This window comes from Fusarium solani, assembly GCF_023522795.1.
Source record: "Fusarium solani strain SB1 chromosome Unknown bctg00000013, whole genome shotgun sequence".
In the NCBI taxonomy this organism is placed as follows: Eukaryota; Fungi; Ascomycota; class Sordariomycetes; order Hypocreales; family Nectriaceae; genus Fusarium; species Fusarium solani.
Genome location: NW_027072145.1, coordinates 1933043 through 1949048, shown reverse-complemented (window position 1 = coordinate 1949048; position 16006 = coordinate 1933043). Strand labels below are relative to the sequence as shown.

The following is a 16006-nucleotide window of genomic DNA, read 5'->3' as shown; positions in this document are numbered from 1 at the left end:
GTGGCGGGGTATGGAGTGGAAATACCCGACGGTTCAAGGTCTCCTGACATGAATTTGCACCGTACTGAGACTAGTACTAATGATAAGCCCAAATAGTCTATCCTTGGCGTGGGGAAATGAGACGACCCGGTCGAACGCCTACCGAGGACGCGAAAGTGCCAAGATTGCGGAGAGTCAGAGGAACTGGGGAAGAAGATGGGGAGAAGCTGGAAGTCCTTGTCAACCAGAACTCTGAACGTGCACCATCACAAGGTATCATCTCTTAGAGTATTTCTTTCGGGTTGTTTCACGCCGAAGAGCTGTCGTGAGAAAATCCATATATGACCATTGACGTCTCACCCACCTTGGTTGGGTGTCAAGTTCACCCTACCCCTCAAGTTTTACCTACCATCACATTGAACTATAAGACAGTACCGCAAAAATGGAGGCTCAGACCATCCTTGTCAATATCGAAGACATGGAGCGAGGAGCCTGGTACAAGACGCCCCATCTGGTTCGTCTTTACCTGCTGCTCCTGGCACCCCTCGTCACTATTACCGCTTGGGGATTCGATCTCAGCATGACCAACAGCCTCCAGGCGCTCGATGGGTTCAACGACCGCTTTGGCAGCCCCAGCGGCAGCCAGCTAGGTCTATATGGCGCCTCTACTCAGGTCGGCGGCCTCATCTCGGTTCTCTTCGTTCCCTTCGTGATCGACCGTTACGGCCGCCGCCTTCCCTGCTTCGTTGGATCCACCATCGTCGTGGCCATGGCCCTGATGCAGACCTTCTCAACCTCCTTCAACATGTTCGTGGGCAGTAAGCTCGTGCTCGGCTTTGGCGCATTCATCGCTCTCATCTCAGCCCCAACACTTATCACAGAGCTTGCGCATCCCGCCCAGCGCACAACCATCACTGCTATCTACAACACGCTAATCTATGTCGGCTTGATCATCGGGGCCTGGGTCGCCTACGGTGCGCGTGACCTTGCCGGCAACGCCTCCTGGCAGATTCCCTGTGGACTCCAGGCCGTGCTACCGGCATACCAGGTCTGCGCCATCTGGTTCTGTCCCGAGTCGCCCCGCTGGCTTATCATGAGGGGACGGGTCGAGGAAGCCAAGAGAGTTCTAGTCAAGTACCACGGGGGTGGACACGAAACTCCTCTTGTGGAGCGCGAGCTTCTCGAGATTATCCAAGGCATCGAGGCTGACAGGACAAACCTACGATTCAAGCGCGCCGACCTCAAGAGCCACTTTACCCACAGAGGCAACCTCCATCGTCTGCTCATCTGTACTGTCATCGCCGTAGGCTCCCAGTGCCTCGGCTCCGGCCTTGTCAGCGCTTATCTTCCCACCATCCTCGACCAGGTGGGCCTACAGTCAACACGCGAGAAGACCCTTATCAACGGCATTATCAATATATGGTCCTGGATCGTGGGCATGACCTCGTCCCTGCTTATGCCGCGCTTCCGTCGTCGCGTTGTCTTCCTCACATGCACTTCGCTCATGATTGTCGTCTTTTCCGTCTGGACCGCGCTCGCCGCAATGTACGTTCGCACCGAGCAGCGCAACTACGGCATCGGTGTTGTCGTCTCCATTTTCCTCTTCAATACATTCTACGGTGCAAGCTGGCTGCCCCTCAACGTGGCTTACCCCCTCGAGATCGTCACCACGAAGCAGCGCGGCGTCTACTTCTCCTGGACGCTCTTTGTCATCTCGGGTTCGTCTTTTGCCGTGAATTACATCAACCCCATCGGCCTCGAGAGCTTGTCTTGGAGATACTACATCATCACCATCGCATTCAACTGTCTGGTCCTGGGCATCATTTATTTCACCTTCATCGAGACCAAGGACCTCTCGCTCGAGCAAATCGCAGTCAAGTTCGACAAGGACCTCGCTGGTGTTTTGGCTGGAGACCCTGACGCGGCTCTGAAGTTGGATAAGCTTGATACCGCCGACGCCGTCTGTCTCGAGCGCACCGAGAGAAAGAAATAGGTCATTTCATTACGTGCTTGACAACACGAAGCAATTTGGCGGGGACACGGCATCAGTCGCGCCACATGGAGCCGGCAGATCATGGTTAGCTGGCACAGTCTTTAGCAGAGAACTTAGGAACCGAACATGAAGATTTGATGTGATTCAAGTTAAGGCATGTTGATAATGTTTGAGACGAATCAAGCTATATGTTTGCAATATGAGCCCGTAGGGCTTCCCGGTGGTTCTGAATCCCATCCTGGTGAGCATAATGCATGAACACAGGGAGTAGCGATAGATTGCATCTCTTTTGCCAAGCCCAGTACTAGAACGGTGGAGATGATCCACCAAATGTGCCTTTCGGTTACTTAAAAGTCATCTATCGTTCACCGACATGTACAGAGTGTAAGAGTGTGTTGCTGGGGGTCAGTGGGCGACTTTCACTAACAAGGCAGTAGAGCCACATCCTAGTTTTAAGCCCACACTATTCACTCCATTTCATCTGATTTTTGAGACTGCATGAGAACGATGGATTGAAACTATCTAAGGTTTGTCCGGCTTTCAACGTAGTATTTGCTCACTGGCCTAGGAATAACCTACAGCGTCGAAAAGAAAACCTGCCTCGACCATCAGACAATCTCAAATCAACCCGGTCAGTATTCCAAGTGAAAGTCCCACACCTGGACCTGTCTTGCTGGAAAAGGGCCCCCTTGCCGGATGAAGACGCTCAGGACATCATGGTTGCGAAGCCTATTCACATCATACAGCGGCTCCGTGAAGCTGTTGTTGATGACGGCCAAGAGCTCCCACTCCTCGAAACCTTCTGCGGCGCTGGAAGCATAAATGCGAGTCTGAAGCTTTGGGTGATCGGGCAATAGTGCGATCAGCCATTCTCCGTCAGAGGTCGCGGCAAACTTACCCCGAGGGGCGTACAGGTCGGGAGGGCTGATGTCGCCGGGGTTGATGGCGGTCTTGGTCCATATTCCTTCACAAACATCGGGCGTCAGTGGCAACCAAGTTCACGGTTGTAGCAACATGGCTTTGAGAAGACATTGCGGACTCACCGTCGAGACTACGTAGGTAGTGATGGTACTGATTGCGCCCGCCGAGATTGTCTCTCATAAGGATGTGGAAGCGTCCCGCAGCATCGATTAACTGGCCTTCCTGGTTCACCAGCTGACTGTTTTGAGGGATATTCCAGATCAGGGGCGTGTCATCGTCCGTAGAAATGGGGACGGGCAAGTCGGTGCCGTCAGAACTATGCCAGGACTGACCCTCGTCGTCCGAGTATGCAAAGAAGAGGTCATGGTTGGTGTTTGCATTGGGCGTCTCACGGATAATCCAAGACGTGTAGAGTCTTCCGTCGAGGTAGTCGAGGCCATTGATGTAGGCGTTGTTATCATTGCCCTGGAGGTAACGCCCATATGGCCGCCATTGTTCGGTCGAAGAACTATACCGGTGGATGTAGCTGTCGCCGTTTCCTGAGCTATATTTTCGTCAGTACAAGTGTCGACGGTTGTAACGCTTTCTCCAGAGGCATACCCTCCAATGCGAAACTCGAATAGCATGTCTCCGTTCTCCAACGTCTGGAACCTAGGGTAAGTCATGGGAGTCCACGGGCCTGAGGATCCGGGCAGACTGTTGAGCACGGGACCGAAAAGAGCTTCGGTCCATTCTGGCGCAGAGGGGATATCCTCTGCAATAGGGTCAACGGAAACACGGTAACGCAGAGGGACATTCTACTATTGTTAGTCTCCGCAGTATGACCTCAACGTAGCTGAGAGCGCCAGGGATGACGCACGTGCTGGTCGAAGCTTAGGTGGATTCTCCCGTCACCGGAAATGCCCAGAGAGATCATATTGTGTCCGTCGACACGTCGCTGAATATAATCCGTAAACGTGATGATCTCCCAGTCTCCAGCAGAGGGAACCACCTGGCGGCGTCCGAGATTGACATAATGGTTACCGTAACCCGCAGGCGTGTTATTGTAGAAGGTAGTATACTGGTAGTGTCCGTAGGTTACAAGGACATCTTCCTGGAAGCTGGCACCATTGATGATGACACCCCCTTCCAGGTCCGAGGCAAGGTCTGATTGGGAAGTCTCCGTGATTGTGAGAGCAGAAACCGAAGCCCAAAGGCCTAGAGAGTAAAAAGAGAAGACGTTGAGGAGCATGGTGACCGTTGGATCTGACGAATTCTTGATGGCTGGCGAGTCTGTGGCATGAAACAGGTGGACTTATATCCCAGTCCTCACTTCTGATATAACACCCGAGGACGAGATACAAGATATTGATGAGTTGCCTCGTGCCATCATTTGAAGATGATGAGTGTTCTCGGTCCATGTGTCCCCGAACAGAGCAAAGTGGTACTGATCTCTTCGCCCATCTTTCGGCCGAGCTACCCCACACTGTAGGACTGGATCGTGGGGAAAACATGGGGAAGATCTTGGCGGTGATGTGGATTTACATGACTGCAGCAGTCGCTGGAAGCGTCGGGTATATTCTGCGGATACATATCTCGGCTCTTAGGAGCTTGAGCATTTTCGCATGGAAGACAGCGATATTCCCACGAACAATCAACCTCTCACCATGAAAATCGACAGTGAATTTTCCTCCGACGGCAATATGCCGAACCTAGTTTCCGGGCGTAGGTTGGAGGGGTCAGGGGCAGGCTTTCGTGGTGGTACTATGGTACCCTGGGGCGCGGCAAACTGCGAGTCTTTTGACCCGAAAAATATGGAAGCCATGTAATTCCTTCGCGGTAAGCTCTCGACCGCCCTAGCACGTCGGCGTGGTGATGTCGTGCGGTGAGATATCACGAGACGCTGGCTCGGCATCTGGCTTCATAACAGACATAAAGAAGTTGGCAGCCACAGCACAAGCTGTTGCCTATTATCTATGGGGACTTGCCAACACGTGACACAGGCTGCTGCCGAGTGCCTTTCGGAGGGTCGTCACTCGTTAATGCGCGTGTTAAGCCGATCCAGCTCCACGACGCTGAGGCATGGTACCCGGGCTTCCACCCCTCAGTCGCAACTCCATGACTGATTGCTGAGGACCATGATATAATGGCGCCATTATTATCTCACTAGAAACGATTGTCATATTTAACCTTTGTCAGCCCTGTAGTTGCTGCTGTTGATGAAGCTTCTCTCATTATCAAGGGAAAATGCAATGACATTGACTGTTTCGTCCAGAGTCTCCCGTCAGCTGAACGTTATGGGCTCGGGTTTAAGATTCTCCATTGTGGGGGCCAATGAGTCTGGGCGTGCTTGAGTTCCAAGCAATGACCCGACGGCTCATTAATTCAATCCCATGTAGCTTATTGTACCGACGGGTGAGAATCGACCGACAGACACGCCTCACTTGATGCTGATTTTGCCACATGGATATCATAATGTAATTGCTACCAATCGCTCTTTAATTCTATTAGGCTCAAGACTACGGGTAATTTCAAGCCAATGTTCAGTCCCCTTGATCAAGTACGCCCACCCTTCTTCCTGTTCTTCGAGACGCGACCTGAACAACGAGTAAAGAAGCCTCTTGATCATTCTCCCCCAAAATCGACATCGATTTCCACATACATGGCACTATACTTCCCGGGTAGGACCATCGCACTGTCGCATCTCGCTCTCACAGCCAGCAACAAATACCTCCCCATCTCGGTCGCATCTAGCCGACGATACTCTCAGCGCCGCGCTATACTTCGTTGCTCTATCCATCAATCCCGTCATTCAAGTCATAAAATCAGTACGCCAAACATGGGATCGATTCAAACATCTTCACCAACACACACCTGTCTCAATCCCCCTCCGCTGGTAATGGGAGGGGCAGGCTTTAGTTACCAGCTACACCCTGAGCCACAGTCCCTCCCAATCACCAAGATTCTTCTGCGCGCATTTGAGCTTGGTGTCCGTACCATCGACACCTCGCCTTACTATGAGCCCTCTGAGCAGCTTATGGGTGCAGCCCTCTCACACGCAGACATCCAGTCCAAGTATAAGCGTGGCGACTATGAGCTCATGACGAAGGTCGGCCGGATCAAGGAGAATGAATTCAACTACTCACCAGACTGGATCCGCAAATCAGTCGCTCGGTCTCTGGAGCGTTTCCAGACGACGTACTTGGATGTTGTATTCTGCCACGACGTCGAGTATGTATCCATCGATGAGGCCGTCACAGCCGTGGGCGTCCTCTTGGAACTCCAGCGCGCTTGCGTTATCCTCCGCGTTGGGATATCAGGATACGACATTGATGTCCTTGCAGAGGTTGCTAGCATGGTGCGACAACGTTATGGACACCCTGTCGATGTTGTCCAGACATGGGCACAGCTTACACTCCACAACACACAAGTTGAGACACGTGGCTTCGAGCTGTTCCGTGCTGCTGGTGTATATTCTGTCTATTGCTCAAGTCCATTGGCTGTTGGTCTGTTGAGAACTGGCGGCATTCCCACGGGCTTGACGGGCGACTGGCACCCCGCGCCAGAAGGCTTGCGAGCGGCTGCGGCTGAAGCTGCCAAGTGGGTGGAAAGAAATGGAAACGGAGAATCTCTCTCGTCTGTCGCGTTGCAATATGCAATCCTGAAAGCTAGACAAAGCTGCACATCTTCTTTCACGGTATCCACAATTACAGGTATCAGCACGTTATCGGATCTGGAGCAAAACGTCGCTGCCGCTAAGAGGATACTAGAAGTGGCTCCTTTCACTTGTGGCGAAGCGTCCGAGAGCTTGCAGAGCTACAATCAGCTTGACCAGCAGACTCTGGAGCGCAACGGACCCCTGTTTGAGCGAGTTCGCTCGATCCTTGGGGAATGGATAGATTATGACTTCTCAGGCAGCAAAGCCAAGTCGAAGAAAGAGGTTGGTCTCCCGAACAACACCAACAGCGCCAAGAAAGACGCTATTCAAGCGAGTACGATGGAGAAGGATAGCTTGACACAACCCACAGCAATTCAGGCGGCGGGATAGAGTGATGGAGGGGGTTGTGTATTCAAGGACTAGTAGTACACGCTTAGAAATTGGTGAATTGATATGTGATTCATTTATATAACTCTATTGTAAACAACCCGAAACTCGACAAAGTAGGCTCATCTAACTTGTTCTGTGTTCTCAACAATGCTTCAAGCTACAATCAAGACTCGGTGAGTGGATAATGGCTTACTGACTCACATTCTACTTGTTCTTTTACATTCTTCTGAGCATCATTTAACATGATTGGACTAGGGATAGAATCCCAACGTCAAGTTAGTTATTTACGACCCTTACATATATACAACGTTCACCACTGCTGCCGAAATGAATGAATTGTGTGAATATATCTTGAGCCTAAAGGAACTCTATATCTGTATACTCACATTTACCGCACCTATAGGGGAAAACGAAACATGTCACATCTATAGCGCCTTGACTCGAGGTTGCTCAATCACCGTCCTTGCTTCCTCCGTCCTCCACCAACTCTTCTCCCCGCCTGGGTATTTGTATCTTTCCATACTCTCTGGAAGCATCTCCACGCTATAGCCAGGCTCCAGCGGAGTTACATAATAACCATTTTCGATCCTCGAAGGATGATGGAAATGCTCATGTAGATGATCTACAAATTCGAGCACGCTCCTCTTACCACTAATGGCGACATAATCAACCGTGCTCAAATGCTGGGTATACTCAGGCAGACCAACACCTCCTGAATGGGGCACGATAGGGACACCAAACTTGCACGCGAGCAGTAGAATGGCGAGGACCTCGTTGACACCCCCAACTCGGCATGCGTCAGGCTGAATCACATCCACAGCACCCGCCTGAAGCAGTTGCTTGAACATGATACGGTTCTGGCACATTTCACCCGTGGCCACAGAGATTGAGCCATAGGGTGTGTCAGATAATCCCTTGCGGATCGCGGCGTGGCCCAGAATGTCGTCGGGAGACGTTGGCTCCTCAATGAACCATGGTTTGAACTTGGCCAAGGCTTGCATGTGCGTGATGGCCTCAGGAACAGACCAGACCTAGGCAGTCGGGAATAAGTAAAACGTCTTCTCTATGTCATGATAATGAGCTGAACATACCTGGTTCGCATCCACCATGAGCACATTGCCCATATCATACCCTAGCACTTCCCGCGCAATCTTTAACCTCCTGTAGTCCTCTTCGAGATCTGTTCCAACCTTGAGCTTGAAATATTTGAAGCCCTGGTGTACGCTCTCTTGAAGTAATCTCTTCATCTTATCCTCACTATAGCCCAGCCATCCCGCACTGGTCGTGTACGCTGGAACAGCTTGATTCTTCAAAGCTTCCTGGATCCTCTGCTCTTTACCGTGTTGCGCAGCTCTGAGAATCTCAAGGGCATCATCAGGGGTTAAAGCATCTGAAATATAGCGGAAATCGATACACCGCACGACTTCTTCCGGCGTCATATCCGCGATCACGCGCCAGACAGGCTTGCCTAGGTTCTTGGCCCACAAGTCCCAGATGGCATTAACCAAAGCGCCGAGGGCAAGGTGGATAACGCCCTTGTCTGGACCGACCCAGCGCAACTGAGAATCAGAGGTCAAGTACCGCCAGGTCTTGCCCCAGTCGGCTGTAAGTTCAGCGAGATCCTTGCCCTCAATCAAAGGTGCAAGAAGGTCTATCGCACCACAGACAAGCTCATTGCCACGGCCAATCGTGAAGGTCTACGATTACCGTTAGACAGACATTCAAAAACCGCAAGGATGAGATTACTCACCATGCCATGGCCGGTAAGCCTAGGGTCGTCTGTTTCAAGGACGCAAAAAGCGGCCGAGTAGTCTGGAGATAGATTCATGCCGTCTGAGCCAGCCTTGTCTAGAGAAGTCTGCATGTCTCCCCTCAGTCAGTCTTTTCCATATACTTTGTAGCCAACGGAGCAGCAATACTCACAGGAAATCGCACATCGTGTGACTCGATACTCTTGATGACCACCATGCTGCTCTTTTGGCCTGAAATCACTGAGACTTGAGAAAGGAGATCTTGTATTGCAAAGTATTTAACAAGAAAGTAATGATGAAGAGCAAGGGATAAGCAGCGCTTGTTCGTTGATCAGTTCCCAACTATTGGTATTATTTGCCATTATATACATCAGCAATTCTTGAGTTCAATGTTGTAATGTCGCGCCCATATCCACACTGGATCCCCTTCTGAGACCAAGTGCAACTAATAGGATCACATCCTGTATCAAGAGGTGACGGTCAAAACACGATTGACCCAAGTTCTCGGGATACTGCGGTACAAAGAAACATTCCTTTTACCCGACGGTTTACTGTAAAGGTCGTCTCTCCTACTGTAATGACAAGATCGTTCAGCTCGTTTGCCACCTACCAGGATTCATTTCCCCTCATCCTTCCAGCGATGCCTGTCCTACCCGGGTATCGGTTGACTGATCATATTATTGCCGTCGGTTCATTAGGCAAGCCAATCACCATTCATTCTTGCTGTCCTCTTCCCCCGCCTTGAGCGATGCTAAGCCATTTGTAGAATGCCCCGGCGGATAATAACCGACTCTCCCAAGACGAAAATGGACTAGTCAAGTTGTCACGGGAATGTTTGCCACGTAATAAATAACCGATATCTTGATCACAATTACCCCACGGTTATTTGGCACATGTTTAGCTCCGCTCATTCATCAGGAGCTTCCCTGATTGCATGAACACGAACCGAAATCCGATATCGCGAGGACCCTAATCAAAATGGATACGGGGTACAATGATGAGCACTCTCAGATCGGTGGGGACAATGGATTCTCGGAAACACAGGTCGTTCAATCATTCGGTGGTCGCAGGAGAACAAGACGCGCTTGCGACAGATGTAACGCGCTGAGGGTGCGTTGTGATGGGCAAAAGCCGTGGTAAGTGTTCTGGATACCTACTGAGATATGATGCCACAAAGCACTACTATTTGGGGAGCAATGGGCTGACATTGTGATGTTGTCCGTCGTGTAGTCATCGTTGTCAAGGTAAGCAACTCTCACCGTGTCTAATGGCTCAATGTCGAAGGATATGAGCAGTGGAGGGATGACACTATCTTGTCCTGCAATATCACAACGTTATCTCTCAACATCATGATTAATAACTCCCTGTCTTGACAGAATATGATCAGAGCTGCCACTATGCCCGCAGCATTGGCCGGCGTGGTCGCAAGCCGAGCTCTAGGAAAGCTACGCGGCAATCATCAGGTTCGAGAAGCATTCGGCAACGTCCAGATGACCATGATACTCGGGATGGCGATGGTGATTCATCCGAAGCCAACCATGAGCTGGAGCAAAACATACATCCGCAGCTGCGTCAACAACAGCAACAGGAGCAGCGGTTGCAAACACAACCAGACGAGAACTTGCAAGCGACATCACGCAGGATTGCAAACCATGACCCAATAGCTGCTGCTCAAAATATCTTGGACGCAGATGAGAGTATCAGTCATTTGTATGCTTCGCGCGTGCCACAGGACGATGCTAGCCGGGCTACGAACAACCACAACTCTTTCTCATCACACACTGATGCGGCACCACCTCAGTCATTGGAAAGCACGACAACGACATTAGCATCTAGCCAAGCATATCACGTGGATGGTAATCAGTCTGCTTTTCATGCTCTACCTGATCTCTGCCTTGCGACGGCACCCGTCCCCAATATACTTGCAGCGCCACAGGGCCCACGTGTTTCCGTATCATCTGCACACGGGCAGAACCGTTCAGGAGATCAAGGTGTCTGGTTTACAACTGCGCCATCGCAAACGACAGCGCAATGCCGAGATACCAGTAGCACCCGGGAATGTCGTTACAAATGTCTCAAGCCCATTGTCCCCATGCTAGAAGGCATCATCGACGCTGATCTTGCATGCGAGCTGTTGGAGCTTTACTTTGTCGAGCCTGGCGGATCCTTGTTTCGATGTTCCTCACCCTATGTCCTCGTTCACGTCCTGAGAAAAGAGTCTCTCCTCCGATCTACTAACCCTCGAAGATCTACACCAGCTCTGTTGGTCACGATGCTCTGGGTCAGCGCGCAAACAGTTGAGAGCTCATTGTTTCTGCTGCCTGGCCAAAAGTCGCGCGTTTGTGAGGGGTTGAGAAGGTTGATGATGGGGTTGATCCAGGATAGAGATCGTGACCTCTGGAATAGGACTACTGGTGAGGCATCTGTCACTATTTCATGGGTCTTGCTAAATATTTCGTGATTAGATGGGCCTCTGGTCAAGGACTTCAAGTTTCCTGCCTCGGCTGATGCCACCTTTGGCAGCCTGCATCAGTCAAGTCCACACGACTATGACTATCAGTTCTCATCCACTTCAGTATCTCCACCTACGCCCCTGATAGATGATGTCCTCATGTTCGTCCTCCTTACCATCGTGGTTTCGGGCGGTGACTTTAAGACGGACTGTATCAGGTGGTGGAACAAGGCATTACGTCTGTCCAACAACATGTGCCTAAATCGAGAAGACACTCCTGAAGACAAGCCGTCGGGAGCAGGATCAACCATGTGTACAGGGGCAAAGACGAACGCGCCATGCGTTTGTAGACCTTGTGAGGCTGCGCGTACGGGATTGTCAATACCGGAAATACAAGAAGAGCGTCGGCGGGTATTTTGGCTGATCTTCTGTCTCGATCGACACCTGGCTCTCGCCTTCAATGCGCCCCTACGCATTCTTGATGATGAGTGCCAATTGTACGCACCTCTGTCAGACCAGGCTTGGGAGTCACTGTCACCTTCAGGGAATCCTACAATCACAAGCGACAACCCCATAGCTGTTGATGACTCGCAACAGCAGCAACGACATCCAGGACGCGGTTTCGGGGCTCCAACACGAGTTTCAGGAATCAGTTTCTTCGAGTACTTCTTACCCCTCATGACAATTCTAGGCGATGTTATCCAGCTGCACCGTCAGAAATGCCATCCCAGATTTGGCAATATGCGGCAGTCGAGGAACAACACGAATGGCGGTATGGGAGAACAGCAACATGATAATGAAGATGAACATAGCACGGCCACGGCTATGATTGAACAGATCATGGCTGATTGTGCGCAGAGCATTGCTGACTTGGCTGAGTTGTATCAAGTCGATGCCCTCGACGGCGCGACGATCCCATCCAGTCAAGTCCGCACTCCAAGCACCGTAAATTCCTCCCAATACGACGAGACATTTCAACTTGGGCACAACGCCCGCAGAGATAACAACGACACTCGCCACCATTCCAATACCACTGCATATCACAGTCGGCGAGCACCGTCCAACCGCCAGCATGCACAGGCAGAGCTCGTCACCGCATACAGCACCTTCATCCTCCACGTCCTTCACGTTCTTCTGCACGGAAAATGGGATGCAGTCTCTATGTTGGATAACAAAGATGGATGGATCCCTTCTGTAGGGTTTATGAAGTGTGCTTCGCATGCTATAGCCGCGTCAGATGCCATGTCCCGTATCTTGGCCTGCGACCCAGAGCTATCCTTCATGCCATATCTATTTGGCATTTACTTGCTACATGGAAGCTTTATTTTACTCTTATTTGCCGATCGTATGCCTCAACTTGGTCCCAACGAGGCTGTTGAGAAGGCGTGCGAGATTATTATACGGGCGCATGAGGTTTGTGTGGTCACGTTGAGCACAGAATTTCAGGTAAGATGCTGCGTTTCTTTTACACGAGCCCAGCGCCTTCTATTTCGTTACTGACTATCTGCAAATAAATCTTTTGGCGGACACAGCTGAATGCTAATTTGGTCGTGACTCAAACAGAAACGCTTCCGCAAGGTTCTTCGCTCAACGTTATACAGCGTGCAGAGTCCCGGGACTTCTCATGTCGAGGAGAGCAAAGCACGCCGACGAGTACTCCTGTTATATAGGTGGAATAATGGGTCTACTGGTCTGGCATTGTAGGTACTACTGTACTACCTGTAGGATATAACGCAGATGTGACGGGTGTGTTCTGACAAGCGTTGCGTATCTTTTTGTATTCCTGCATGAACAGAAAGGGGAGGTCTGGAAAGCCGCCAAGCTGAAAGAGGGCCTTTTCTGTGAGAACAAGCTCACGATGAGCGGCGTGGACCATCCTTTGTTGAATAACATGTTGCGGCGCTCTAATGCTGTGTTTGAGGCCTCTAGTTTCCGGGAGCAAAGTTTTGCTCGTTAGCGGCGGTGCACAGCAAGACTTCTGGCAGCACTCTTGTCCCCTTTGCAACGCAGTTTCTCGACTTCCCCTGCTTCTACTTGATCTTCATTGTACAGTAAAATATTAATCGAAGGGAGGAAAGTTAGAAACTCGAGGGGGCCCCGTGGGCCGTCGAATTGATAGTACCCTACGAGGAGAGAAACTCCTAGGTTACGGTGTTTTACGGTATTGGGCTTGGATGCCGCCATGTATTGATAACTGTGTCTTTTGCTGTTGTGGCTGATGGCTTCTTGTCATCGTTGCAGACAACAATAATAATGAGTTAGACGTCTCACAATTCAAATCTATGTTTCTTCTGTCCAAAAGGGGCAAAGCACTGGCGACGAAACCTGCTATTCTGCGGCCGCCGGTGCTGCGAGGTGGTCAATTTCTCCAGCCTGAGCCTCAGCCTGTGCTAGGTTTGGGTATGGAGATAGCCTTATGTCGGGAGCAATAGTCAGCGTTTGGTGACTTTATCCTCCTCCTGAGGTGGTTACGGTGACACCTGGGGAACAGGTGACAAAAAGTGCAACTGGCTGAAGCACCCCGATGGTCGCTGCGCGGCTTGCGTTTGCCCATTGACTTCTCCCTGAAATCTTGACTATCTAGATATGGGGATGATTAATCACAGGAAAGTCTAAACTTCGGTTTTGACAAGATCTCTTTTCTTTTTATGCTACCACATGACATAATTCTAGTAATAAGAACACCACGTGTAGCCCCAAGTACTTGTGTCGTCCTGGTCCCCAGGTATTCACCAAATACCAAGTTAGTGGATGAGCAAAACCCCACCAGTGCCCTCAACGTCACATGCGAGCCACGCCTAGAGGAGGAAGTTTCGTTCCACATACATTCTCGGGGATAGATCAAATTAGGATTTTGCTGAGTCCACGTACCCTGCTTGATGACGTTGACAGCTGATTGGGGTAAATGTGGCTTGATAAACCGCAGCTGAAAGCGGACCATACCGCCATGGTCTAAGGCGCTGCATTGTCACATACTATCCGCCTTTTACATATGTGATATTAGGGTGAGCGCCTCAATTTCCTACCTTACTTTCAGCTGATAGCCCCCGCGTTTAGCTCAGTTACCGAGACAGCGTTTCACATCAAGGCTAGGCTTCGTCCCGTGCCGCGCCCCGTGGCTGGCTGGGCTAGTCACATGCCACGGTACTTGTTCTTGGTTAAGATTTGTTGACTATTTTGTGTAGCTACTAAGTCAAACGGGCCTTCTCCACTGATACCTCCATGAACCTTTAACCACAAAGATACTGTAACGACTGACTCTCTCACAGTAGTAGCGTTTGCCAACTCCTGCTGTGCTGCCAACGGCATGGTGTGACTACTCAGCATTCACATAGCATTGCACCATGTCCTCAACTACTATGTGACAAGTGTACTCACAAAGACTGGAATGGCTAATCTAAGGGGCCAAGAAAGGCGCCATAGAGCAGGGAAAAGGTGTATCTGCCGCTGGCTGTGCAACCATTCAGCTACGGTCCAGACCCCTCCCTACATTCCACCGACTAAAACGCGTCTCTGACAACTATTATGGCACCATACTATTAAGATATCAGGTCATCGAGCCGTTGTACTTCGTTGATAGACACGCACAATGGCGATACGTCGTTGAATTCATCTCTACGTCCCGCTTTATCTATATATACTCATAACCCTTCCTTCCAACTGAGTGAGGTCAACCCAACCCATCACTCGATCTTCTGGCTCAGTTAACCCATCAAGGGCCGGGCTTCAACAATAGCAAAGAACACATTGTCAACACATCATCAACCCATCACTCAATACATCCAAGTCCATCATTAATACAACACCACCACAAAACCTCTCACACAATGGCCTCCCTTGTTCCCATCGCACCTGAAGGCATCTCGGCCCAGTATCATGGCCAGGGCCGGTACCTCGAGCTCAAGGCTGTGGGCGAAATCCCTGGCTTCTTCTTCACTCCATTCTTTGAGCGAGAGGTTTGGGCGGGTGGCCTGCGCTTTTCCATCAAGGCCTTCAGCGGTGGCGCTGGCAAGACGCCCCCGAGCAAGGACGTGGACATCAGCTTCAAGCTGCCGATCCTTCTCCCCATCGACCACTTCAACAACAAGACGGTCCTAGTTGAGACGGCCTATGGTACTTCCGAGGTCAAAATCGAGTACATCGGGTGGCCCGAGCCTCCCCATGGTACCGAAGTCTCTGTCAACTCGAAGGCAGCCGATGGTGTCACTACGACCAGCGACCAAGCCAAGAAGATCGACACCATCACTACTGTGCTTCCCCCAATCAGATCCCTCCTTTCCGATGAGGGCACGTTGTCTATCACCGCGGTGATCCCCAAGGAGGCAAAGCCGCTACTGGATATTGAGTTTAACAGCGACTTCCTCAAGCTGGTTACTTCGAGCGTTGGCGAGGGTTTGATCAAATGGGAGCTCAAGTGGGTTAAGCCTCCCGTTGGCAAGGACAACCCCCAGCTGGTCAACGTCATCACTACTACCAAGTGGGACATTACTGTTCCCATCCTGCCCCCGGTCAAGGAGATTACCAAGGTCATCCAGCCGTACATCGTTTATCGGGTTTGGCTTGTGACCGAGTAGAGGGTGACAGGTGCATATCTGTCCTGTTCCCACACTCTTCCACATCGGATGCTTGGAGATGGGGGCCTACATCGCGCTCTAGTCGATCACTATCATTCTCCCTACACTTATTCTGATAACTCTTGTCTTGAGAAATTTGCCTCGTGCAATCAATAAATGAGCATTCACTGCCATTTGCCGCTATTGTTCAGTGATGATCTTGCCCACATATGACGACACACTGACGCTCTCGTTGCGTGCTGGTCTTTTTACATCATTGCCAACTGGTGACATGTTCTAGATGAAATATCTGCCATCACGGTCAATGAG

At 50.8% G+C, this 16006-nt stretch overlaps 6 protein-coding genes across 6 annotated transcripts; 4 read left to right on the top strand and 2 right to left on the bottom strand.

Annotated features, from left to right (window-relative positions):
• Positions 1-421: 421 nt before the first annotated feature.
• Positions 422-1972, top strand: MRS44_017462 (uncharacterized protein; the record flags this gene model as incomplete). Its single annotated transcript, XM_046278050.2, has 1 exon — positions 422-1972. One exon carries the CDS (start codon positions 422-424, stop codon positions 1970-1972), a length of 1551 nt encoding a protein of 516 aa, XP_046123594.2.
• Positions 1973-2604: 632 nt separating this feature from the next.
• Positions 2605-4124, bottom strand: MRS44_017461 (uncharacterized protein; the record flags this gene model as incomplete). The annotated part of the gene is made up of 4 exons (XM_046280440.2): positions 2605-2936; positions 3016-3437; positions 3494-3690; positions 3753-4124. 4 exons carry the CDS (start codon positions 4122-4124, stop codon positions 2605-2607), a joined length of 1323 nt encoding a protein of 440 aa, XP_046123593.2.
• A 1587-nt stretch (positions 4125-5711) lies between these two features.
• On the top strand, positions 5712-6920 carry MRS44_017460 (uncharacterized protein; the record flags this gene model as incomplete). Its single annotated transcript, XM_046278049.2, has 1 exon — positions 5712-6920. The coding sequence occupies one exon, from the start codon at positions 5712-5714 to the stop codon at positions 6918-6920; it is 1209 nt and encodes a 402-aa protein (XP_046123592.2).
• A 425-nt stretch (positions 6921-7345) lies between these two features.
• On the bottom strand, positions 7346-8784 carry MRS44_017459 (uncharacterized protein; the record flags this gene model as incomplete). Its single annotated transcript, XM_046279819.2, has 3 exons — positions 7346-7951; positions 8012-8617; positions 8671-8784. The coding sequence occupies 3 exons, from the start codon at positions 8782-8784 to the stop codon at positions 7346-7348; spliced, it is 1326 nt and encodes a 441-aa protein (XP_046123591.2).
• A 1284-nt stretch (positions 8785-10068) lies between these two features.
• On the top strand, positions 10069-12793 carry MRS44_017458 (uncharacterized protein; the record flags this gene model as incomplete). The annotated part of the gene is made up of 4 exons (XM_065617823.1): positions 10069-10188; positions 10239-11085; positions 11137-12569; positions 12725-12793. 4 exons carry the CDS (start codon positions 10069-10071, stop codon positions 12791-12793), a joined length of 2469 nt encoding a protein of 822 aa, XP_065473895.1.
• Positions 12794-14950: 2157 nt separating this feature from the next.
• MRS44_017457 (uncharacterized protein) lies at positions 14951-15697 on the top strand (the record flags this gene model as incomplete). Its single annotated transcript, XM_046274387.2, has 1 exon — positions 14951-15697. One exon carries the CDS (start codon positions 14951-14953, stop codon positions 15695-15697), a length of 747 nt encoding a protein of 248 aa, XP_046123589.1.
• Positions 15698-16006: the final 309 nt, after the last annotated feature.